The 25,544-nt window shown below is 34.0% G+C and overlaps 1 protein-coding gene across 1 annotated transcript in view; it reads left to right on the forward strand.

Annotated features, from left to right (window-relative positions):
• The window catches only part of LOC307058869 (bifunctional heparan sulfate N-deacetylase/N-sulfotransferase 4), a gene marked incomplete at both ends in the record, with an annotated part of 237,733 nt that overhangs the window by 94,854 nt on the left and 117,335 nt on the right, over positions 1-25,544 (forward strand). The window contains 2 exons of the mRNA XM_079712576.1: positions 1,356-1,443; positions 8,984-9,138. Coding sequence (XP_079568702.1) covers positions 1,356-1,443; positions 8,984-9,138 — 243 coding nt within the window. The remainder of the gene's footprint in view (positions 1-1,355; positions 1,444-8,983; positions 9,139-25,544) is intronic.

A 25,544-nucleotide genomic window follows, 5' to 3' on the forward strand; every position in this document is an offset into this window, starting at 1 on the left:
TTAATTATTTGGTCATTTCTTTCTTTCTTTTTTTTTTTTTTCTTTACAAATTTGCAGGAGAGCCCTCTTAACTTTGGGGAAATAAAAAGTTAGGTTCACAAATTTTTGAAGCAAATGCTTAACCACCATAACTAATGCTCAAAAGAAATTGTCTAAACCTTTGGCTCTTTATTTATCTTAAAAGATGGGGCTGGGGCTTCCCTGGTGGCACAGTGGTTGAGAGTCCGCCTGCCAATGCAGGGGACAGGGGTTCGTGCCCCTGTCCGGGAGGATCCCACATGTCACGGAGCAGCTGTGCCCGTGAGCCATGGCCGCTGAGCCTGCGCATCCGGAGCCTGTGCTCCGCAACGGGAGAGGCCACAACAGTGAGAGGCCCGCGTACTGCAAAAAAAAAAAAAAAAAAAAAAAAAGAAGATGGATAGTAGTAACAAAAATGTCTTAATAATCTCTCTAATTTGAAATGAGTTTTGCATTTCCATCAGAACAAAATAAGCCCCCCTTTAAAAATCCATTTAAAAAATGAAAAAAGCAGTCCAAATCAATAAGCAAATTAAAAAGCCCAAGGATATGAGAGTTATGAATTAAACTACATATGTCGACATAGGAATAATAGCAGTGGAAGGATAGGCAGAAAATTTAGAGGACTAAGTCTTACTCAAAGATTATTATCAGTATGTTCTTATCCTGTCTACAAACAAGAAATTAACAGAATAATTCCAAAAGGAGAAATTAGGAAAATTTTTGCAATGTTTAGAGAATATTTCTTTATGGAATTACCAATTTCCTACCTGTCTTTTCCTTGTTCATTTGTAATTATCATCCTATAAAGTCTAAAAATTACTGTTTAGTTTGTAAAGTAAAAATCCAAGCTTTCAACTCAATAATTATGCCTTAAAAATGATAGGAGAGGTTACACAGTTAAGTAAAATACTCAGTTGCTACTCGAACAAAAGTTAACTTCTTATCCTTTACCAACAAATACAGGACCTGTCTGCATCCAACAATTCTGAAAATTTTTCCCCAGGGAAAAGAAGTGTGATAATATGAAATTCTAGAAATGCCTCACACAGAAATGAAAAATGATTTCAGTGCTGTGTGGTTAGAGAATTGCCTCTCAGCTGCTTATAATATGCTTAGGACTTAACTGCTTCATAATTTGTAACCTTCAATAAAAATAATAACAATAATGATTATAATACCTGAAATATGAATAGCACATACCAGTAGCCATCAAAAACCCAAAAAGCAACAAAGCCCACATTTTGTTTCACTCATGCATACACTTTTGAAAAAGAGGCATCCCAAATCTTCATATTTATTTTTCTAAAATCATGTTAATTTCTTATTTATTTCAGGCATTACTAGAGACTCAAAATTTACTGCGCACTCAGGTTGCAAATTTTACCTTCAACCTTGGATTTTCAGGGAAGTTTTACCACACAGGTAAGAAGGAGCTTTGTGTTCTCAGGCAGCTACATATAAATAGGAGAGAGGATATTTAATGTTTCATAAGTAGGAGAAATAGAATATCCAGGCTGATTATGGGAAAAACTTGGGTGCATTATGCGTAGCCAAATCCAAAATCAATGAACTTGTTTACTTTTTCAAATACTGTTAGAATCAAGGGCAAAAGAGGAAGAGAACTGACTTTGTCAACTCAGTAAAAGAAACTATAACCATTGTTGTAAGTGTGTCTATGCATATTGTGTCAGCATAGTCTAAGTAGGAAGCATAGTGACGACGATGATGATGATGATGACAATGACATAACAATAATAATAATAATGGACAGTGTTTTTAAATTGTAGGACAATCCAGGTGACATTTTTGTATGTATTATTTTCCTTTTGGAAACATTTAGTGATAAGAGAGGAATTTTATAGCCTCAAAGAAATTTAATAGATTTTGAGTCATCTTGCTTAATTTACCTTCCCTTGTAGGATTTTCCTTAAAAATATTAGTGATTTGGCCCAACATGCATTAATACCATCACAATCAGGTTTATATTTCTTTCCATGTCTATCTAGTCACAGTTCCACTTCTGTTCAGTCTCAGCCTCTCAACAGATTCTCAAAATGTGAACGGTGTTCATGCACTACTCCATGTTCTGATATTTCTCACCTCTTTACCCATCTTTACCTCCAGAATTTGACTCTTATTTTCTGAATAGCAACATTACAATGTCAGGCACTAGTATAGAGAAAACTATGTGCATAAAAGTTATTGTTGGATAGTAATAACAAAACTGGCACAAAATGGTGTCTTACAGCCTGTATTAGGGCAATACCTACTATCTGCTTCTATTTCTGCATCTCTGGTGAAAGCTAAATGCTTCGTTTAGGACTCTGCATTGTTCTTACTTCACAGTATCTTAGTGAAAACATTTCTTAGTATTCTCTATGAATGCATGCAGTTTAGTGACTCATCAAAAATATCCCATGCAAAGGTAATCTTTTATTATCATATATGTAGTTCATTTACCCAAAGAGGCTTTTTAATGTTTACCCAAAGAAGCTCAGCATGGTTTATTAGAATATTGAAGTAGCAATGTCTAATTGGCTTTTCTTTAATGCTTCTTTCCTCCTGCTCTGAAACATGTAAATCTGTTTAAAGTAATAGAAGGAAAAGTTGTATTTAGACCAGTTGATAAATCAAATCATTGCATATTTTAAAAGGACATTTTGCAGAGAAAGATTTGGGTCATCACATCTGCACAGGCAAAGCAATTCTAGCTTACAATTTTGAAAATAGACATGGTGTTGTAAATCCTTTTCAAAAGCCCCCTCAGGAAATGAGTTCAGACCTAAGAATCACCGACTAGGAAGTTATAAAGCAGGTAGCTCTAAAGGCTGTATCTACTCATGCTGGGGAAAAAAATATGGGATTAGTTGGAGTTCACACACAAACAGTACTATTTTGTCTTAAATAGCTGTATAGGGTAAGTAAAGCCATTTTTTGGCTGAAATGTATCTGGATAACAACCTCAGCTTTTATATACTTTTCATATTTAGACCTATTAAATCTGCCAGATATATGCAGCATTAATGTTCATAACAGGTTATAACACTTCCCATTTCTCTTTTATAATCCCGAACATGTACACACTACACATCCACTAGAAAATGAACAACACACTAGTAAATATCACAGGGACGGTTGTTGGAGGAAGGAACCAAACAACAGTAACAAAAAAAGGTATTATAATTATATCTCTTAAATGGACCTTATTGACTCTTTATGTTAGTACTAACCTAATAAAAATACTGGAAGAAACACTATCCTGTTATGCTGTGGGATAACTCACTTTAGAGACTAAGCAATATATATATATATATATATATATATATATATATATATATATATAAATTTGTGAGTCCTGGAAGTTTAATTACCTTCACATAAATATGAAACTTTATTTGATTTGCTACTTTATGTGTAGAATCATTGAAATGCATCCATGATGTTTTTCAAGGGTGCAGTCGTATATATCAAGTACTTATTTATTCACTTGGGGATATCAAGGTTTCTTCCAGAGTGGAGTTAAAGATTGATGATATTCACCATGGGGAGGGCATGCCTCTCCCCTTTCTAGTCACATTCCTATATGGAGGTTTAACTATTGCGAGCTTAACAAATCAGAAAAGTGTTTTCCTCACCTATGCACTTGATTGTGATGTGTAACCATGAGAAGATGGCCTTGTCATAATGAGTGTCTCAGATCTCTCCCGGGATGATCTGATTTCCCAATGCATGAAGATGCTGATTGATGAGCCTCATTGTTTTGAAGACATTTAATCACATATGCCCACTGTAATAATGATAGATTCTGCCTTCTCAGACGGCTTCACTTATTTGTATTTTCCATGTATTCTTTCCTTTTCAGTTTCTCTGTCCTTCACATGCTAAAAACAATCTCACCCAAAAAGGACATATCACTAAACCTTCCCTAAAAGTCAGTCACTCATGGGTGCCAAATTGAAAGGAGAAGGACATACTGTTGATTAAAAGTAAAAAAATAAAAGCATGGAGTTCAAAGTAAAATATTTTAGTCTGGAAATATTTAAAGCATGATTGGAACTGCACAATGAAAACTCAGTTGAAAAATGGAGACATTACAGGATTAAGATGGCTTGTAGGGATGGAAGGCTACAAATATTTTTTGTAGACATGATTTCTGGTGGCAGTCATTGCCACTCTCTGTAACTCATAATGAATTGAATATGAATCAAACAATTACCTCGTATAATATTTACAAATTGGATAAATACTGGTCTTTTCTATAAGAAATCACTTTATATAAAGAAAACAGATCTTTATATAAAACTATTAACTTTTAAACATGAAAGTAAAAAACAGTGTCACATTTATTCTCTTTTGTTTGCTTTTGCTTTTCTGTATAATGTATTGGCTCAAAGACTAGATATTGGAAATGGCCTGCTTTTGTTTAAATCTAGTCCCTGACATTTCGCTAGCTATGTGAACATAAACAGATCACCTTTCTGTACCTCAATTTCCACATCTCCAAAACGGGAATAATAATATCTCTCTTATCTAGAACAGTGCACAGCATGTCATGCTATGTAAGTGTCTATTATTATTATTACTTTTTAAAGTATTTTTAAGAATCAAATATTATTTTAAAATATTGAATTATTCCCCAAGCTTTATTTTCCAGTTTTGGAAATACAGATAGCTTGTAATCAATTTTCATCATCAAATGATTCTTTTCATTTAGTATACTATTTAAAATGAGTTTATTCTATACCCACTTATATGGAACTGTGCCAGGTACAGTGTAAAAAGAAAATTAGAAACCTCTTCTTGCAATTGAGGAATTACAATATTTCATATATAATAGCAAATATAAGACAAACATTTGTACAAAATTGATAATGCAGACAAAGGAATTGTATATATCTGATTTTTTACAAGTAAATACAAAAGAAGTTTATTTCATTTTTAAATTTCTTCAAAAGTTAACATACAGTTTAAAACAAAAATGATAACGATGTATTGTGAGATCTATAATGCATGTAGAAGTTTTATAGTTTTAGCTTCTATTTCTAGTTTTCAGCACCTATTCTAGGTCCTTTGCTTTATAGCACTATAAGTTCTTTAAATATCTATCAATTTCTTTTAAAAAGCTTCCTAAGATTTTGAATCTATAGATTTATTTTAGAATCTGAATCCACAGATAATTCAGGGAAAATTGATCTAGCCACAAAACTGAATCTTTTGATCCATGGACACTCATATCTCTCTATTTATTTAGGGCTTTAAAAATTTGTCTCAGTAATAGTAAGGTAGTTTTTATTGTAGAGGTCTTAGACATTTTTCTTAAGTTTATGGGTATTTTATGTTTTTTGATACTATTGTGAATGGCGTTTTTGAGTCTTATTTTGTTGTTCACTGTCTTAGCATACAGAATAGCAAATGGTTTTTTAAATATTAATCTTATAGTCTTCCTATATTCACCTATTAATTATAATAGTTTTTATTGTAGATTCTTTAGGATTTTCAATATGTACAATCATGTCATCTGCGAATAAAGTAAGTTTTACTTTTTCCTTTCACATTTGTAGGCCTTTTATTATCTTTTTATTGAGTTGGCAAGGATCTCCATTACAACACTGAAAGTGATGAGATCACACATCCTTGCCTTGTTCCCAGCATTAGGTGGAAAACATTTAGTTTGGCATTAAATATAACATTAGCTGTAGATTTTTTTTTTGTAGATGCCTTTTATTGGGTTGAGGAAGTTCCATCAACTCCTAATTTGCTGAGGAACTTTAAAATATATGTGCATAGTTTTTGAATTTCTCCAGTACTTTTTCTGCATCTATCAGGATGGTTATAGAGTTTTTCTCCTTGATACGATGTATTGCATTCATTTATGTATCTGATTTTAATGTCACAACTGTGCCTTATGGAAACTAACCTATAGCCCAAATCTTGCTAAATTTATTCTTATTTTGGCAGACTTAAAAACTTCAAGGAGCACGCTATTATCTCATAACACAGATCCTCCAAGAGCGGAAACAAAGAAATGAGTGCATAAATATTTTACTTCTGAATTAAAATACTTTTATCCTCTGGGAATCAGTAAAGCAAAATGACATAACATTTAAATGAGAACAAAAAATACCATATTTTTAATTAACAATGATGTAGATTTGAATCTAGATCAGGTTAGAAGTGAAAGGCTCAATTTGAACATAGACACCTTAATGTACTAGAACTTGTGCTAAATATAGTCATGTATGAACTGTAAATTATATTCTCAAGTGTAATTTAATCATAAATTAGGTATAAAAAATAAGTGTATACAAGGAGCCAAAAATTTAATGTTTTAATTTAGGTGATTTGAAAATATTTGAAATTCTTCTTTGGTCCCTCAGCATGACTTGATATCACATTTTTTGTTAAGCAATTTCTAGTGTCATGAGCTAGGCTTATGTGGCTTTGAATTATATGACCTGTATAAAATAAGAGAAAGTCTGATGGGGAATTAATCCAAGGAGTAAAAAAAAGAGGTTTTAAATATCACTCTTAACCTTGTGGGGAGGACTTATAAATTAACACACTCTCTGGTATAAAAATCACCAAGATTTTAGGATCAGTTATACATCTGTTTATATCAATAGTTGGCAAAATTTTCTTTAAATTGAGTAATTGACCTCTTTCTTGGTTAAGTATGCATTATGTGCTTCCTGCCACTTCCAATAACAATCTGTGGAGTTTAAAGTGAATGTAAGCATTTCTCAAACATTCTATATTCAAAACACAACAGAACTATGGGAGAACGATCAATTCATTCATCTCATGTGACATAAAGTAGCTCTTTCTAATCTATGCCTTAGTCTGCTAAATTATGACCAAGAGAGACACTTGGTCTATGGCATAAACACTTCATACTTACAATCCATCTGAGGAAGTGACAAATTTCTCTTCATTTGGATTTCAATATTTGAAATTCTCCATATATTAACAAAAGCCAATGAATTGTAAGTCTATATTACTAACAGTTTTGGCTCAAGTTAACAAAAATTAAGAATTTTTGTCTGCTTATCTAATTCATAGAACTTTATCACATTCAAAAGTCCTATTTCTTTATCCTTTATATATTTATATAGTAGCAACTGTTATAGCGGTAACAGTGCCAAAATGCTAACTAAACTTGGTGGTCCTTGCACCTTTTGAGAATTATGGATTATGGAATATATACCAAGAATATGGCATATACATAAATACACACAGAAATTGACATGCACTTAAGCAGACATATGAAGGCTCTAAAATTCACTGACTATATATATTAAGACTGAATTAAATTATTCCCTTATTTACTCTCCTGGGGAAGTGGCATGATACAATGCATATTAAAGGGATCCAGTCTCTGACTTCAAGAATTTAATAATATAGGCAGGCAATATTTTTCATAATGTGTGAAAACATGTAAATTTAGAACACCACAGGTATAAACCAGTAGATACTATTTTTAAGAAGAAAGTAATCCTAATATTTATGAATGCTAACTATCTGCAATTCACACTGTTAAGTGCTTTAATAAATTGATCTCCTTGACTCTTCACAGGAGCCTATGAGATAGATATTCATTTCCCCATTTTTAAACCAGGAAACCAAGACTCAAAGAATTTAACTTATACAAGATCACATAGCCAAATATATGCTTTAACAAATATATGCTTTAACCATTTCATGGCACTACTTCATGATTCATGCAGTCTTTACTATAGGGCACTCAAATGGAATATTTAAAGAAGAGTCTTTTAAAGTTTTTCCTTAATATTTATTTAAGTAAAGGATATAAAATCACCTAGAAAACATACTCCAATTTAAAAAAAATAGTCCAAATAAATATACCTCACACTGTAAGCCAGGATTTGTTACTTTACTTATTTAGTTAAGTATCTAGAGAGCACATAGGCATCAATTCTTATACTATTGATTCAGAATATTTTTTAAATTGGACTGAATGTTGTAAAATTGTACAAAAACTATGAATTCATAGAGTGAAAATGTTCTTGGATAGCCTGCAACATAGTGAATTTCCTTGGAACTAAGCTGCTGATGTTGTTTTTCCTTCCTTTCCTTAAGTTTTTTTCACTTGTGGCATGACAAATACTTTTTTCTATGCATTGGGCATTGTTAGCAAATTTTCCTAATAGAGCATAAGAAATTATATTAGTTTTAAACTCTCAAGTCAAGTAACTATTGTGTTAATAGATTTATTGTTTACATTTTATGAAATATTTATATCAAAATGAGAAATGTTTGTTCATAATGGTAAGTTTAAAATGTAAGAACACAAACGTATTTATACAGTAAGACCTCAGCTTTTAAAAAAATAAGTAGAAAAGGATTTAACTAAAGATACCAAAACATTTCCACTGAGTTAGTTCTGGAAGATGTTTTTTTGTTTTGTTTTGTTTTTTGTTTTTGAGTTTTATGTATCACTTGTCTATCCTCACATTTCTTCAGTAAGCACATATTATTTTATAATCAAAAAAATCAACATACGTCATCAATTAAATTTAAAGATTTTTCAGCTCAATATTAGACTTATATGCAGAAATATTTTTAAGAGTAAAAAGAATAATCACCTTTGACTACACTTCCCCTATGTATGCAACAAAGGAGAGAATTAAGAGTTAATGAATTTAAAACAAAAATAAATTGACTAAAACTCAGTCTTTTTTTTTTTATTACCACCATATGTTAGCTATTCTAAACAATGTCAGTGATAAAATTCCCCTACGTTCTAAATCTAAACAACTATCTGCACTTACCCCCCCAATCCACATTGCCTCTGATGTAATTTAGGGTATGGTCATTTCTCTTTTATTAGAACAACACAAAATCGGATTTATGTATCAGTAGCAAGAAGAATAACAAAAATATGACAAGTGTAAGCTTTAGCTAATATAGAATTTTAACTTAAGCCATTTTATATGTTGTACAGGGACTGAAGAGGAGGATGAAGGAGATGACCTTTTACTTCATTCTGTGGATGAGTTCTGGTGGTTTCCTCACATGTGGAGCCACATGCAGCCCCATCTCTTCCACAATGAGTCATCTTTAGTGGAGCAGATGATTCTCAACAAGGAATTTGCACTGGTGAGCACATTTTATTGCAGAATTTTTCAAACTATGAGTTGTGATATATTGTTAAATCAATTTATTGGATTTAATCCAATAGAAATATATAGAATGGAACAGAAGATACCAGAATGCATCACAAGTATTAAGGGTACACATTGCTTTGTATTATTTTGTTTCAGGCAGGTGTGTGTATATGTATTGGGTCGTGATGTGCTGTAAAATGTATTTCAGAAAAATTGGTCGTTGACAAAGAGTTACCATCTCCTGATTTATGGAAGGGTTATTCTATGAAGAGGGAAAATAGTACTTTCTCCATTGTATTCCTAGTACATGGTAATTGCCATCTTAAAAAGTATTTGTTGCAAGGGTGAATAAATAGATGGATTAATTGAATCATTAGAACAATGACTAGATCAGTGCTTCTCAAACTTTAGCATGTAACTTTTTCACCTAGAAGACTTTTTAAGACACAGATGCTAGGCCCACTCCTGGAGTTTCTGGTTTGGTAGATTGTCCAAGAGGCCTGAGAATTTGCATTTCCAACAAATTCTCAGAGGATGCCCTTGCTGCTGGGACTGCACTTTGAGAACCACTGTTCTGGACTAGCAGTTGGCAAACTGTGGCCTATGGGTCAAATCTGGCCTGCTGCTTGCTTTTTATTGTTCCTGAACTAAGATAGTTTTGTTTGGGGTTTTCTAAATTACGTCTTAAAAAGAAAAACAAAGACAGTAATATTCTGTGACATAAAAATTATATAAAATTCAAAGTCCATGAATAAAGCGTTATTGGAACAGTACCACAACTCTCCTCTTTATGCATTGTCTGCAGCTGTTTTTTCACTGCAACAGCAGAGTTGGGTAGTTGCAAAAGAGATTATATGTCCCACAAAGCCTAAAATATTAACTATCTGTACCTTTACCGAGGAAGTCTGTCCACCCCTGTGCTGGATATCAAGTAAATCATGTATCCTTTTAACAATCTAATGAAAGAAATATTTTCCCCAGAAAAATACTCAGATGCATATTCTCACATCTTCACACAGTGTCGCAGTTGGTCACAAGGGGTATTTGAATTCCCCAAAGACCCTGGGCCCCAGTTAAAAACTCTGTCTTCAAGTTTTCATTTAAAATAAACAGTTCATTTGCACTGTATGATTGCTGATATGTTTAATTTTTTAAAAGCCAAATTGGGAGCCATAGACCCAAGGCCATATGAGTACAATGATATTTAATAATGTTATGCCTAGTTATTATGTTAATGGCTCACCCCTCTTTCCATCTCTAAAGCTCCAGAACTGTGTCAAATCTGCACATAGGATCCTTACTAGTAAGTGTGGGAGTATAAAAAGCAGTTAAGATCATTAACTCAATCTCCAGATTTCCTGTGTTTGAATCCTGATCTTCCATCAATGGCTGCTTGATCTTGAACAAAAATTACTTAGACCCTGTGTCTCAGTTTCCCCATCTGTAAAAATGAAAATAATCATGACAACTACCTCATATGACTGTTTTGAGGAAATGTATAATGTGCTTAGAGCAGTGCCTGGAATACAATAAGCATTCAATGGGTGTTAATTAATCAATTATGATATTTCTAAATCCAGACAATTATACAGTTGTCTTACTTTACAAAAGCCAAATATTTTTCAAAATATGGATTTATAAAAGTTTGATCCTCACTTACTTTTTGGGAATGTCTAAAAATTTTGTACTGCTTCATAACGTTGGAAAATTAAGTAAATATTCCTTTTTCAAAAAAATAAACTTACCTTGAGTAAGCATGCTGAATTCTCTCAGTGCAGTTACATTGAAAATAGACTGTATTTATCTTTTGGCTTAAACCTCCCCCCAACCTCATTCCCACTCTGAAGCCTCGCTTTTTAGGCATGTAGATTATATTTCATAATGGTTGATTTCATCTGTTTGTGTAATTTTTTTTTAAAGCCATGCTGAGAGAACTGGGAAAGACTCAGATGTAATTGCTTTGTAATGAAACGTTGAAAGCTATTTAGAGTTCATTCAGAACAATTACATTTGTTTAGTCGGTGGCTAGAAACTAGACTGAAGCCTATAAATATACTTTGTAAGAAAAATATCTTATTATATGTTGCATAATCAAAATATGATAACTAAAGTGAAGTCCATTAAACACACATACTGAAATGACATTGTCCTTTTCCTTCTGGTGTTGAGCTCAATAAAACTGCTCAAGATTCTTCAAGTGGTGACATTCAGAACCCCACCTTTAACTGTAAACCTAGGATGGCAATATGTGTGTTGTTCAAAGAGCCAGGAAATGTATTTCCTTCTTATTAAATTATTATCTTTCCATACCCAGATGACACTTCAAAACCCTCAACAGTATCAAGATGGGATAGGGTAGTGGAAAGCACTATATTAGAAGGCTAAATTTTATCCCTGACAGCTAGTAACAATTTCTAATACAGCTGGCAGCTCATTTAATATCTTTATGCCTCGGTTTCCTCCCCTGAGATGGTAATGATTCCCTTTTTCACTCTCTAAACTACAGAGTTTTTAGATAATTAATTTAAATCAACTCATCTGCCAACCAAAAGCACTGGGCCAGATAATCCACTGATCAATTCCAATTCTAAAATTCTTTGATCATTGACATCAGTCCACAAATTTGGAATGGACATCTTGAAATACTCATCTAGATGCGATCGAAGCAGTTATGGGAAGAGATTTTCAAACTAAATGACCAATTTATACTGGAAAAAAATCAAAAGTGTTTAAATTTCTTTTTTATTTCATCCTGACGTTCCTCCCTATTCCTTGGTATGACCTTGCCTGACAGAGGGACTATCAGTGAAAGGCACAGTTGTTCTCACAACATTTACAAAAATGATTCAAATAACATATTAGTAGCTTCATACTGATATTTCAAAAACTGTTATGGTTTTTGAAAACAGTTTCAAAAACTGTTACTGTTATTGAGCTCAAAAACGAAATGGTTCCATTTGTAGAATTTCTCTGAATTCTCTCTAGATAGAGTTTATTTTCTGTTGTAATATGTCTAAAAGTCATGAGAAAAACATATTGCAGGGCTGTTTCTTTACTATTTCATTATGTCAGAAGAACTATTATTACTGTACAACATCATTATTTCTTAAGCCATGCACATTTATGCATGCAGTGTGAATGTTTGTGTGTATGTATGAGCAGTTACATATATGTCTGTGTTTAATCCATGAGCACATGTATATGCAGTGTGTGTGCATATATATATATGTATGCATGTTTAATTCATGAACATATATGCCATGAGTGTGCATGCATTTGTATGTTTTTATAGAAGGTGTTAATCTAATGATTAGCACAGGCAACCCAGATATGGTCACTGCAAGACACTATACTTGTATGGCAGTAGGGTAGGGGGAAATAATTTTGATCCTTTTTTTTTTTTTTTTACTAAATCATACTTTTAGTATGATTAGTTTTATTTTAGTGACTTTTTATTGTCACTAAATAAAAACAACATTTCAAAGATGACAACAAAGGGCTTCCCTGGTGGCGCAGTGGTTGAGAGTCCGCCTGCTGATTCAGGGGACGCAGGTTCGTGCCCCGGTCTGGGAAGATCCCACATGCCTTGGAGCGGCTGGGCCTGTGAGCCATGGCCGCTGAGCCTGTGCGCCACAACAGTGAGAGGCCCGTGTACCTCAAAAAAAAAAAAATGACAACAGAAAAATTAAGGCTAAGGAGAATAAGAATAATCGGCTAATATTAAAATGCTTGATGAAAAAGCTACCGAAAATCATTCCTGGCTTAACCCACATCTCCTTCTCAAACACAGAGGGAATGCCTGTAGCATAAACCTGAATTATTTATTTTTATTTCACAATAGATTTGTGGGGGAAAAGTAAGAAATGGTGGTTTGTTGTTATAAGTTTTGTATATAGATTCATTAAAATTTCCAAATGATTGGAGCTTTTCAGTTCACTAATAGTAGCAGACCAAAAATATCCCAAACAGAAAAAAGAGCACTTTCCGTCTTCAGTGGTAACTTTTCAAAAATGCTGTGAGGTTTTTTTTTGACATTTTATCAAACATTTGGAAACCTTATTCATAAGTAAATAAGTAAAGGATTCTTGAAATAAAGGCACAGGTTTTTAAAACTGCTTTTAAAACACTACACGTATTTATGAACTCTGTATAACTTTTTTCCATAATAAACACAATATCCCTGATATGAAAAAATTCTGACATTTAAATTGTTCTCATAAAAACCCAAACTGTTCAAAGAGCAACTATGAACAATCTTTGTGCCGTAATGACCTGCACACTAAATCAGCTATGTAGCGATTTCAATTAAAAAATAAAGGAGGGCTTCCCTGGTGGTGCAGTGGTTGAGAGTTCGCCTGCCAATGCAGGGGACATGGGCTCGTGCCCCGGTCTGGAAGATCCCACATGCCGCGGAGTGGCTGGGCCCATGAGCCATAGGCTGCTGAGCCTGCACGTCCGGAGCCTGTGCTCCACAACGGGAGAGGCCACAACAGTGAGAGGCCCGCGTACCACAAAAATAAATAAATAAATAAAAATAAAAATAAAGGAGTATGATAGTGGAATTAATGGCACAATGAAATAAAACAGAGGGAGAGCTGCCTTTCAATAGCTGCTAAGCCTCTATGTTTACTAAATGATGCAGTATGTAGCCTTATGCTGTACATCAAATATCAGATGTCAAAAAACCCTGATAATTACAACTAATAACATATTTCAATGGTAGGAAATGTAGAGAAGGTAATAATATTTAATCAAAAGTAAAACTGTGAACAAATATTGATTTGATGAAAGTTTACAATGGAGCAAATAGTGTATTTTGGAGGTTCAATGATGTATAAGGCAGTCTGTCCACTCAGCAGAGTGGACATTTACATGAACATGGATTTAGATAAAATATAAAGAAGCAAATCATCCAGGCAAAGAAAAGTTTAAAATATTTTCAGCAATTGCATGAGTTCTTGAGGTATCCTTCAGAATACACACCCTTGTGGTACAAATATCCATGTAAAATACTTTGGTAATTGAGTGTATTTGTCATCTATTGCTTCATAACAAATTAGCCCAAGACTTAACAACTTAAAACAACACACACTGATATCTCACAGTTTGTGTAGGTCAGAAAGTTGAATATGACTTAACTGGATCCTGCAGTTCAGGATCTCTTAAAAGACTTCAACCAAGGTGTCAGCTGGGGCAGCAGTCATTTCAAGGCTCAACTAGAGGGTGGACCAGCTCTGAAGCTCACTCACATGGTTGTTGACAAGATTCAGTTCCTCATGGATTGTTAGACTATGGACCTGAGTTTCTCCTCAATTGTTGCCTGGGTCCACCCTCAGTTCCTCACCATGTGGGCCACTCTAGAGGGCAACTCACAACATGCAGATTGTTTTGGCTCTTTGAAGTTCTCTGAAATTACCATATGAATTGTAGGATCAGCTTATCAATTTCTGCACAGTGGCCAGCTGGAATTTTGATAAGGATAGTATTGAATCCACAGATCAATTTGGGAAATATTGTCATCTTAACAACATTAGCTCATCTGATACATAAACATGGGCTGTTTTTTCATTTATTTAGGTGGTCTTTAATTTCTTCCAACAATATTTTATAATTTTCAGGATATATGCTTTGCACTGCTTTTATTAAAAATAATCCTAAGTATTGTATTCTTTTTAATGCTATTGTAAATGGAAATTTTTATTAATTTCATTTTCACATTGTTCATTTTTATGCATAGAAGTACAATTGATTTTTGTATATGGACCTTGTAACCTTCAAGTTTGCTGTACTCATTTATTATTTCTAGAGGTTTTTTTAATGGATTCCTCAGGATAGTCTATATGCAAGATTATGTTATATGTAAATAGACATAGTTGTACTTCTCCAGTTTGTATACAGTTTATTTCATTGTATTGTTTAATTTCCCTGACTGGAACATGGAATATAATGTTGAAGAGAAATAGTAAGACCAAATATCCTTGTCTTGTTCCTGATCTTAGGAGGGAAGCATCCAGTCCTTCACCATTAAGCATGATCTTAATTGTGGGCTTTTTATAGATACTCATTATCAAGTGGAATTTTCTGTCTATTCCTACTCAGTTGAGTATTTTTATCATAAAAGGCTGTTGGATTTGTCACATGATTTTTTTTTTGATGTCTATCCTGTTGATTGTTTTTTTTTCTTTTTTTATTGTTATAGTATATTACATTAATTGACTTTTAGATGTTAAACCAACCTTACGTGTGTGTGATAAATCCCACTCACCATGGTGTATAATGCTTTTCATATGTTGTTGAATTTAACTGCTAGTGTTTTGTTGAGGGTTTTGCATCTATATTCATAAGGATATTCATCTGTAGTTTTCTTTTATTATGATATCTTTGACTGGTTGTGGTGTTAAGGTAATAACCAAATATACTGATGCGTTCAACAGTGTCCTACATTTCTCTGAGATTCTACTGAATTTTCTTATTTTTTTCCTCTCTGTTCTTCAGACTGCATAATCTCTATAGCTCTATCTTTAAGTTCATGGGATCTTTCTTCTGCCAGCTCTAATGTACTGTTGAACCTCTCTAATAAATTCTTCATTTTAGTAATTGTACTTTTCAATTGCAGGATTTCCACTTGATTCTTTTTTAATAATTTCTGTCTTTTTTTTAATATGATCTATTTGATGAGTCACTGTTATCATATATTCCTTTACGTCTGGAAGTATGGTTTGTTTCAGTTCTTAGAATACATTTGAAACCTTTGTCTACTAAGTCTGGCATCTGGGCCCTTTAAAGACAGTTTGCATTGCTTACTTTATTGTCCTGTCTATAGGTCACCCTTCCAGTTTCTTTGCATATCTTGTAATTTTCTGCTTAAAACTGAACATTTTAAATAATGTTTGTAACACTCTTGATATTGATTCCCTCCCTCCATCTCCAGGGTTTTGTTGTTGTTATTGTTATTTACTCATCAGTTTACTTGTTTAGTATATGACTGGGAAATTGAAGTGAAGACTCTTTCCCTTGTAGTGTGTACCCTCAACGCTACTCCTCAGAGGCAGCACAGTCACTCTGTCATAACAGTATTTTTAGTAAGGTGGCTTTTGCATCTTTTCCTGATGTCTCTATTAAGCTGTCTGCCTGCAGTAGACAGCTAGCCACGTATAAAAGTAACCAGATAAGAACCTACAGTAATTACTAACAATATGCTTTATTGTTTTTGACAACACCCTAGGATGCAAATTGTGCCATAGTCTGAACCACTAAAATGTGGCTCTTTTCACAGTAGTCTTTGAAGCCAGTATATGAGGCTTTTTATGACTCCAGGAGTAACCCGAGCTGTCTCTTTCCCTGATTCTGTCTAGTAAACTTTTGGCTGGTCTATTATCAGCTTGTTGTTAATCTTAATTAAAATAAAAACAACCTCCTCTTAATTGCTTATTATCAAAATCATCATTTGTTTTCAAGAGTGACCTTAGGTTTGAACTTCTTAACTCTCTGTCCCAAAAAAAGTCAGTTCCCTTTGAGAGAACTTAGGAACTCTCTCTTCTTATGATGTGCCTCCTACCCTGGGCAAAATCTCTGCACCAATGCTCCAGAGCTGAGGGTGGAGATAATGGCCCCCTTCTCACAGAGTGATACCCAGATTTATAATCAGGGTGCTGGGTTAAGATAGTAGCCTCTGGTCCTCTCAGCTTGCCTCTCCTGGCTTAGAACTACCACCCTATAGTTGAGCTGGAGCCAGGACAAATCATGGTTCCAGTATTCTTGGTCTGCATCTGGGGTACAGCTTCTGCTCTATCAGTGTGGCTACCTTGAGGAGGAGAGGTACCCCCTGTGTTCTTGGCTGCACCCAACGTGGGTAAGGATTTTGCCACTTTAAACTGGAGCAAGTGGAGAAAGGGGTGGGCCATGTCTCAAATGCTACACAATTTCACTGTTCTTACCAATCATAGTAGGTTTCTTGAATAAATATTTCTTTGCTGTATCTCTTGGTCCATTTTCCAGAGATTTAAAATGCTTGGTATTTTTTAAAAATAATGTCTACCATTTATAGTTGTTTTGCTGGAAAAGAGACAATTAAGCTCCTCACAACACCATTCTAGATGTCTGAACTCTATCATCACTGATTTTTTTTTTTTAAGCTGGACATAGACTATTTTAAATGAAGGCTCATGAATATTTTTTTATGCAGTGTCTTGCTGATAGTCTCTTAAAAGACTATAGATATTTCAAATGTATGTCCTTATTAAACTATTTTCATATAACTGTCCTATTGATATAATAAAAGTTAAAAGCCTAGTTGCAAAATATATACCCAAGAAGAGCTGTTACCCATCTCTGCATATCTCTAAATGAACCATGTTTTGAATTGGAGAATAAAGGAGGACTTTCCAAATATTTTGATTTAATAAAAAATTACTCAGCTTTAACTATAGTTCTGGACACTTTGTTGAGACAGAAGACATCATTACTATTATATATTTATCACTTGACTTTGAAAAATGAAAGGGCTGATATCTATCATAATTTCTTTTTTTTTAACATCTTTATTGGAGTATAATTTCTTTACAATGGTGTGTTAGTTTCTGCTTTATAAAAAATTGAATCAGTCATACATACACATATGTTCCCATGTCTCTTCCCTCTTGCATCTCTCTCCCTCCCACCCTCCCTATCCCACCCCTCTAGGTGGTCACAAACCACCTAGCTGATCTCCCTGTGCTATGCGGCTGCTTCCCACTAGCTATCTATTTTACATTTGGTAGTGTATGTGTATGTCCACGCTACTCTCTCACTTTGTCACAACTTACCCTTCCCCCTCCTGATATCCTCAAGTCCATGCTCTAGTAGGTCTATGTCTTTACTCCCGTCTTACCCTTAGGTAGTTCAGGACCTTGTTGTTGTTTTTTTTTTCTTTAGATTCCATATATATGTGTTAGCATATGGTATTTGTTTTTCTCTTTCTAGATTACTTCACTATGTATGACAGACTCTAGGTCCATCCACCTCACGAAAAATAACTCAATTTTGCTTCTTTTTATGGCTAATATTCCATTGTATATATGTGCCACATCTTCTTTATCCATTCATCTGGTGATGGACACTTAGGTTGCTTCCATGTCCTGGCTATTGTAAATAGAGCTGACAATGAACATTTTGGTACATGACTCTTTTTGAATTATGGTTTTCTCAGGGTATATGCCCAGTAGTGAGATTGTTGGGTCATATGGTAATTCTATTTTTAGTATTTTAAGGAACCTCCATAGTGGCCTCATCAATTTATATTCCCACCAACAGTGCAAGAGTGTTCCCTTTTCTCCATAGCCTCTCCAGCATTTATTGTGTCTAGAGTTTTTGATGATGGCCATTCTGACTGCTGTGAGATGATATCTTGTAGTTTTGATTTGCATTTCTCTAATGATTAATGATGTTGAGCATCCTTTCATGAGTTTGTTGGCAATCTGTATATCTTCTGTGGAGAAATGTCTATTTAAGTCTCTGCCCATTTTTGGATTGGGTTGTTTGTTTTTTTGTTATTCAGCTGCATGAGCTGCTTGTAAATTTTGGAGATTAATCCTTTGTCAGTTGCTTCATTTGCAAATATTTTCTCCCATTCTGAGGGTTGTCTTTTCGTCTTATTTATGGTTTTCTTTGCTGTGCAGAAGATTTGAAGTTTCATTAGGTCCCATTCGTTTATTTTTGTTTTTATTTCCATTTCTCTAGGAGGTGGGTCAAAAAGGAACTTGCTATGATTTATGTCATAGAGTGTTCTGCCTATGTTTTCCTCTGTTTGATAGTGTCTGGCCTTACATTTAGATCTTTAATCCATTTTGAGTTTATTTTTCTGAATGGTGTTAGGGAGTGTTCTAAGTTCATACTTTTTCATGTACCTGTCCAGTTTTCCAAGCACCACTTATTGAAGAGGCTGTCTTTTCTCCACTGTATATTCTTGCCTCCTTTATCGAACATAAGGTGACCATATGTGTGTGGGTTTATCTCTGGGCTTTCTATCCTGTTCCATTGATCTATATTTCTGTTTTTGTGCCAGACCATACTGTCTTGATTACTGTAGCTTTGTAGTATAGTCTGAAGTCAGGGAGCCTGATTCCTCCAGCTCCGTTTTTCGTTCTCAAGATTGCTTTGGCTACTCGGGGTGTTTTGTGTTTCCATACAAATTGTGAAATTTTTTGTTCTAGTTCTGTGAAAAATGCCAGTGGTAGTTTGATAGGGATTGCATTGAATCTGTAGATTGCTTTGGGTAGTAGAGTCATTTTCACAATGTTGATTCTTCCAATCCAAGAACACAGTATATCTCTCCATCTATTTGTATCATCTTTAATTTCTTTCATCAGTGTCTTGTAATTTTCTGCATACAGGTCTTTTGTTTCCTTAGGTAGGTTTATTTCTACATATTTTATTATTTTTGTTGCAATGGTAAATGGGAGTGTTTTCTGAATTTCACTTTCAGATTTTTCATCATTAGTGTATAAGAATGCCAGAGATTTCTGTGCTTTAATTTTGTATCCTGCTACTTTATCAAATTCATTGATTAGCTCTAGTAGTTTTCTGGTAGCATCTTTAGGATTCTCTATGTAGAGTATGATGTCATCTGCAAACAGTGACAGCTTTACTTCTTCTTTTCCAATTTTTCTTTCCTTTTCTTCTCTGATTGCTGTGGCTAAAACTTCCAAAACTATGTTGCATAGTAGTGGTGAGAGTGGGCAACCTTGTCTTGTTCCTGATCTTAGTGGAAATGGTTTCAATTTTTCACCATTAAGGACGATGTTGGCTGTGGGTTTGTCATATATGGCCTTTATTCTGTTGAGGAAAGTTCCCTCTATGCCTACTTTCTGCAGGGCTTTTATCATAAATGGGTGTTAAATTTTGTCGAAAGCTTTTTCTGCATCTATTGAGATAATCATATGGTTTTTCTCCTTCAATTTTTTAATATGGTGTATCACGTTGTTTGATTTGCATTTATTGGAGAATCCTTGCATTCCTGGAATAAACCCCACTTGATTATGGTGTATGATCCTTTTAATGTACTGTTGGATTCCGTTTGCTAGTATTTTGTTGAGGATTTTTTCATGTATGTTTATCAGTGATATTGGCCTGTAGTTTTCTTTCTTCGTGACATCCTTGTCTGCTTTTGGTATCAGGGTGATGGTGGCTTCGTAGAATGAGTTTGTGAGTCTTCCTCCCTCTGCTATATTTTGGAAGAGTTTGAGAAGGATAAGTGTTAGCTCTTCTCTGAGTGTTTGATAGAATTCACCTGTGAAGCTTTCTGGTCCTGGGCTTTTGTTTGTTGGAAGATTTTTAATCACAGTTTAAATTTCATTGCTTGTGATTTGTCTGTTCGTATTTTCTATTTCTTCCTGGTTTAGTCTCAGCAGGTTGTGCATTTCTAAGAATTTGTCCATTTCTTCCAGGTTGTCCATTTTATTGGCATAGAGTTGCTTGTAGTAATCTCTCATGATCCTTTGTATTTCTGCAGTGTCAGTTGTTACTTCTTTTTCATTTCTAATTCTATTGATTTGAGTCTTCTCCCTTTTTTCTTGATGAGCCTGGCTAATGGTTTATAAATTATTTTTATCTTTTCAAAGAACCAGCTTTTAGTTTTATTATCTTTGTTATCATTTCCTTCATTTCTTTTTCATTTATTTCTGATCTGATCTTTATGATTTCTTTCCTTCTGCTAACTTTGGGGTTAAGAAAATGGGAATAGGAGCATACATATCGATAATTACCTGAAATATAAGTGGATTAAATGCTCCCACCAAAAGACACAGACTGGCTGAATGGATACAGAAACAAAACTGGTATATATGCTATCTACAAGAGACCCATTTCAGACCTAGGGACACATACAGACTGAAAGTGAGAGGGCGGAAAAAGATATTCCATGCAAATGGAAATCAGAAGAAAGCTGGAGTAGCAGTTCTCATATCAGACAAAATAGACTTTAAGATAAAGACTATTACAAGAGACAAAGAAGGACACTACATAATGATCAAGGGATCGATCCAAGAAGAAGATATAACAATTGTAAATATTTATGCACCCAACATAGCAGCACTTCAATAAATAAGGCAAATGCTAACAGCCATAAAAGGGGAAATCAACAGTAACACCATCATAGTAGGGGACTTTAACACCCCACTTTCACCAATGGACAGATCATCCAAAATTAAAATAAATAAGGAAACACAAGCTTTAATTGATACATTAAACAAGATGGACTTAATTGATATTTATAGGACATTCTATCCAAAAACAACAGAGTACACAGTTTTCTCAAGTTCTCATGGAACATTCTCCAGGATAGATCATATCTTGGGTCATAAATCAAGCCTTGGTAATTTTAAGAAAATTGAAATCATATCAAGTATCTTTTCCGACCACAACGCTATGAGACTAGATATCAATTACAGGAAAAGATCTGTAAAAAGTACAAACACATGGAGGCTAAACAATACATTACCAAATGACCAAGAGAGCACTGAAGAAATCAAAGAGGAAATCAAAAAATACCTAGAAACAAATGACAATGGAGACATGATGACCCCAAACCTATGGGATGTAGCAAAAGCAGTTCTAAGAGGGAAGTTTATAGCAATACAATCCTACCTTAAGAAACAGGAAACATCTCAAATAAACCACTTAACCTTGCACCTAAGGCAATTAGAGAAAGAAGAATATCATCATTTCTTGACTAATTTGTTTCAATAGCCTCTTCACTGGTCTCCATTTCCACTCTTGGCCCTGTTGAGTCTATTCTTATCAAAGCAACTACAATGATCTTGTTAACATGTAATTCAGTTTCTGTGACATTTTGTCTCAAAGCCCTTCAAACTACCTTATAATAGCCCACAAGGCCCTAGCATCTGGCCTCTTATATTGTGTATTATATGCTCCCATCTCATTTTTTAATGAATAATACTTGAAAGTCTCCAGTGAGCCTCCCGTCATGCAGTCCTTGATGATGACTGTTGTTTTTCACAGTTATCACACTTGTGTTGTGCTCCTTCTCCCAGTTTGGTGATTCTGGTTTTGACCCCAGGTTTCTCCTACTCTCCCTACAAGTCACTGCTAACATAATGTCATCCAGGCTCTGGGGTTCTTGAATTTGGAGGAGCATTTCCTTACCTCCCATTCTCTACACCATGTACACACTCTTAAGAACAAATCAGAAAGGCATGGGTTAAAGAATATTTTAGTGACATCATCTTGTGTTATTTCAAAAGTTATCCTTGCCAGCACCGAAAAGAAGTTGAAGAGAGAGAAGTACTGCCTTTGTCTCTTCTCCCTAAAAGTAAATTGCCTGTGTTCTAGTCTTATCTTCCATTTTCCCTTTTCCTTGCCCCTTAAGGATGGGACCACTTATATTTTACTTCATTTTTCATATACTTCAATCTGTGTAATCCACTATCCTAATTCTCCATACCAAAGTTGCCATCCTACTTTTAGATTTAAGCCCTGTGATAGAAATGCAGCTATAATTGCTGGTAATTTCCCCTGATAAGCTAGAATTTCTAGACTGGGTTTTCAAATTAAAACCCACTATATTTTTGGAGACAATTTTTTGTATCAGTTTTTAATCCTGAAACAGGCAAAATATATTTTTAACCTTGAAAAAGCATTAAATAATGAAATCAAATATTAATGGCATTTCCTTGGAAGACAGAGCAGTGAATATTTGCTAAATGTTTAGTAAATGGAATATTTGTATGATCTTGAATGTATTTAATTCTACTTATTGGAAACCTATGATGAGCAAAATGGTGTTTGGAAAGAAGAAAATAATAAAATCACAGTGGGATGATTATAGGATACCAGCCAGCAAACTTGAAGCTCATTTATATGAGCATTTAAATGATTTTGATACTGAGTATAGAATGTTTATTTATAGACGGCATTTTCCAACAGTTTAAAAGTATTTCCATATATCCATGTGGTCAGTAAAGATATCCCTTCATCATTATGTCTGTTAATTTTTTCTTTTTATATTATATATGCATATATTTTTCATCTCTTGTTTGAAACTATTGTTCACAGACACAATTCATCCATTACCATATCCCTTTTCTGTGACAATATTGAAATATCACAATCCTTTGTACCTTCCTGTTAATATTCTTGTGTTTTATTTACAATAAAAGTGAATAAAACTTTGTGTGAAAAAATTGCACACCTATAGATTCAACCTTTAATATATGTTATATCAAGATGAAATATTGTGTTACAATAAGTGAGGTATTTGTCACTGAAAATCTTCAGCATTTGAGTGCTTTATTGTTTTAAGCATTTCAGAGAGTAACCTTTTAAAATACATAACTTACCACTTTTAAAAGGGTAAATGTGTACTAAGCATGATGACACATTTTTCATGACAGCTAAAGGTTTTCATGTTAATACAAATGAGTTTACTCTACTTTTTTCCTGCTGTGCTCTCAGAGTCAGCTGTGATTATGTGGATTATTTGCTCCTAAACTGTGTTCATAGAATTGTTGAATTCTTGTGTCTACTTTTTCTAGTTTTCCAGTCTATTGTTTGTAATGTTGGTAGCTTTCTCTTCTAGCCATTGTCATGTTATATGGGCCTAGTAGCCAGATTCCCATTTCAGTAAAATGAAGTGGTCAAAGTAGATGAACACTGAAGCCCCTGATATCTGTAAAATTATGTGAATCTGAATTGCCCTGAGCTTGGAAATCAGGTAGAGTAGGCTTCCTATGTTTGTTTCTAAAGTGATAATGAAAGCTTTCAATTTCACAAATGAAAAAAACTGAGATCATAAGTGACTTGTACTTGGTCACACAGAGAACCCACACTCTGCCTTGTCGTTCCTAATTCAGTGCTTTCAATTGCACCATACAACACCTCAAGCAAGAGCTGATGATCTGTGGGAAAACCAGACAGTATCTTCCCTAGGTAAAATGAACCAACTTGTGTGCCCTGTTATTCTAATGGCATTTTGTTAACCACAGTCCAGGTAATTAAGGTAATATATGTGACTTCTGCAAAGTTGAATAATAGTTGAAGAACCCAGACCTTTCTTCTGTATTGAGAGAAGTAGATGTTATTGTATAAAATTTCAAAGATTAATATGGAAAATTTCATGTATTAATGGCATAATTATCAATGTATTGTGTAACAAGTGAAAATATTTTGATTTCCCTTTCAGCTACCCATTGACAGCAGATAGGTATAGGTTTTTGGCCTTTTTACAAGTAGGATGATATTGTTTAATAAAGTTCTTAGTTAGTTTATTCAAGCAGTCACTAAAGTGCTCAATTTCTGTTTTCACCAAACCTAGGACATGAAGAATAGGATAAACTTTTTGCCTGGAAATTAGAATTGGTTTTTAATTAGCTATTAATATTCATGCTGCTTAGTAATGGATTTAGAGAAAAAAATAGCCTTTCTTGTCATGTGTTGTATCATGGTCAGTCCTTGACTTGTCAGTCTGGTATTGATGGATATATAAAAGAATTTCCCTTAGACAGAAAATTTCTACAATACATATTTATCTATTTGATTTTTTTAGCAGAGGGCACCATCAGACACCCCCATCCCCCAAATCCCTATTTTAGCTGCAGCATCTTTATTCTGTATAGTAGCTTTTTTTTTCCTGAACACGTTTAATCTCAAAGGAATAAATGCCACCTACAGAATGCACTTTAATATTGGTCAGCAATAATTGAAGGAAATGAACTATTTATATTACTCAGATGAATTGATATGAATATACCAAGGTTTGCACCTGTCTGTTCTGGATACCTTGTTGTCATTATTTTTACTAAGTATAAAGTCTTGAAAGTCATTCTTTCTGTTTTATGGTTTTTATGCATTTAAATAATATTTTAAGATTAACTAGAGGAGCTCCAATTCTTTTCAAGAGCTGATACATATAATAATTGCAACATAGATTTCCCCTTAGGAGGTAAGCTGATAACTTCTTAAAGTAGTTGTTAATATTTAATTTACTTGTTTTAAGGTAAATAAATATTTCCTCTAAATATTAAATTTTATTTATATAATACAGAGCAATAAACTGTGCACAAAATACAAAAGAAAAATTCATGTTCCTCTGCAGAAAACAAAATCTTAACTATTTTTATACATAAAAATCTTTTATGTTGTGAGTTTACCCTGTGTGTGACACAGCCTAATTGCCCTGAGTAGTAAGTTCATGTGTTTAGCTTCAGATGTATCTTGGTTCAAATTGCTTCTTTGCCAATTACTAGATGGGTGCCCTTAGCAAATGACTTAAAATTCCAGTGCTTTAATTATCAATGTGTAAACTGGAGATGATAGTTGTTTCTACCACATAGGTTTTTACGAGGTTTAGGTGATGTGTGTACATGTTCATATGTGTTTAATGCTTAGATAAGTGCTTGGCACGTA

Source organism: Hyperoodon ampullatus (assembly GCF_949752795.1).
Source record: "Hyperoodon ampullatus genome assembly, chromosome: 1".
NCBI lineage: Eukaryota > Metazoa > Chordata > Mammalia > Artiodactyla > Ziphiidae > Hyperoodon > Hyperoodon ampullatus.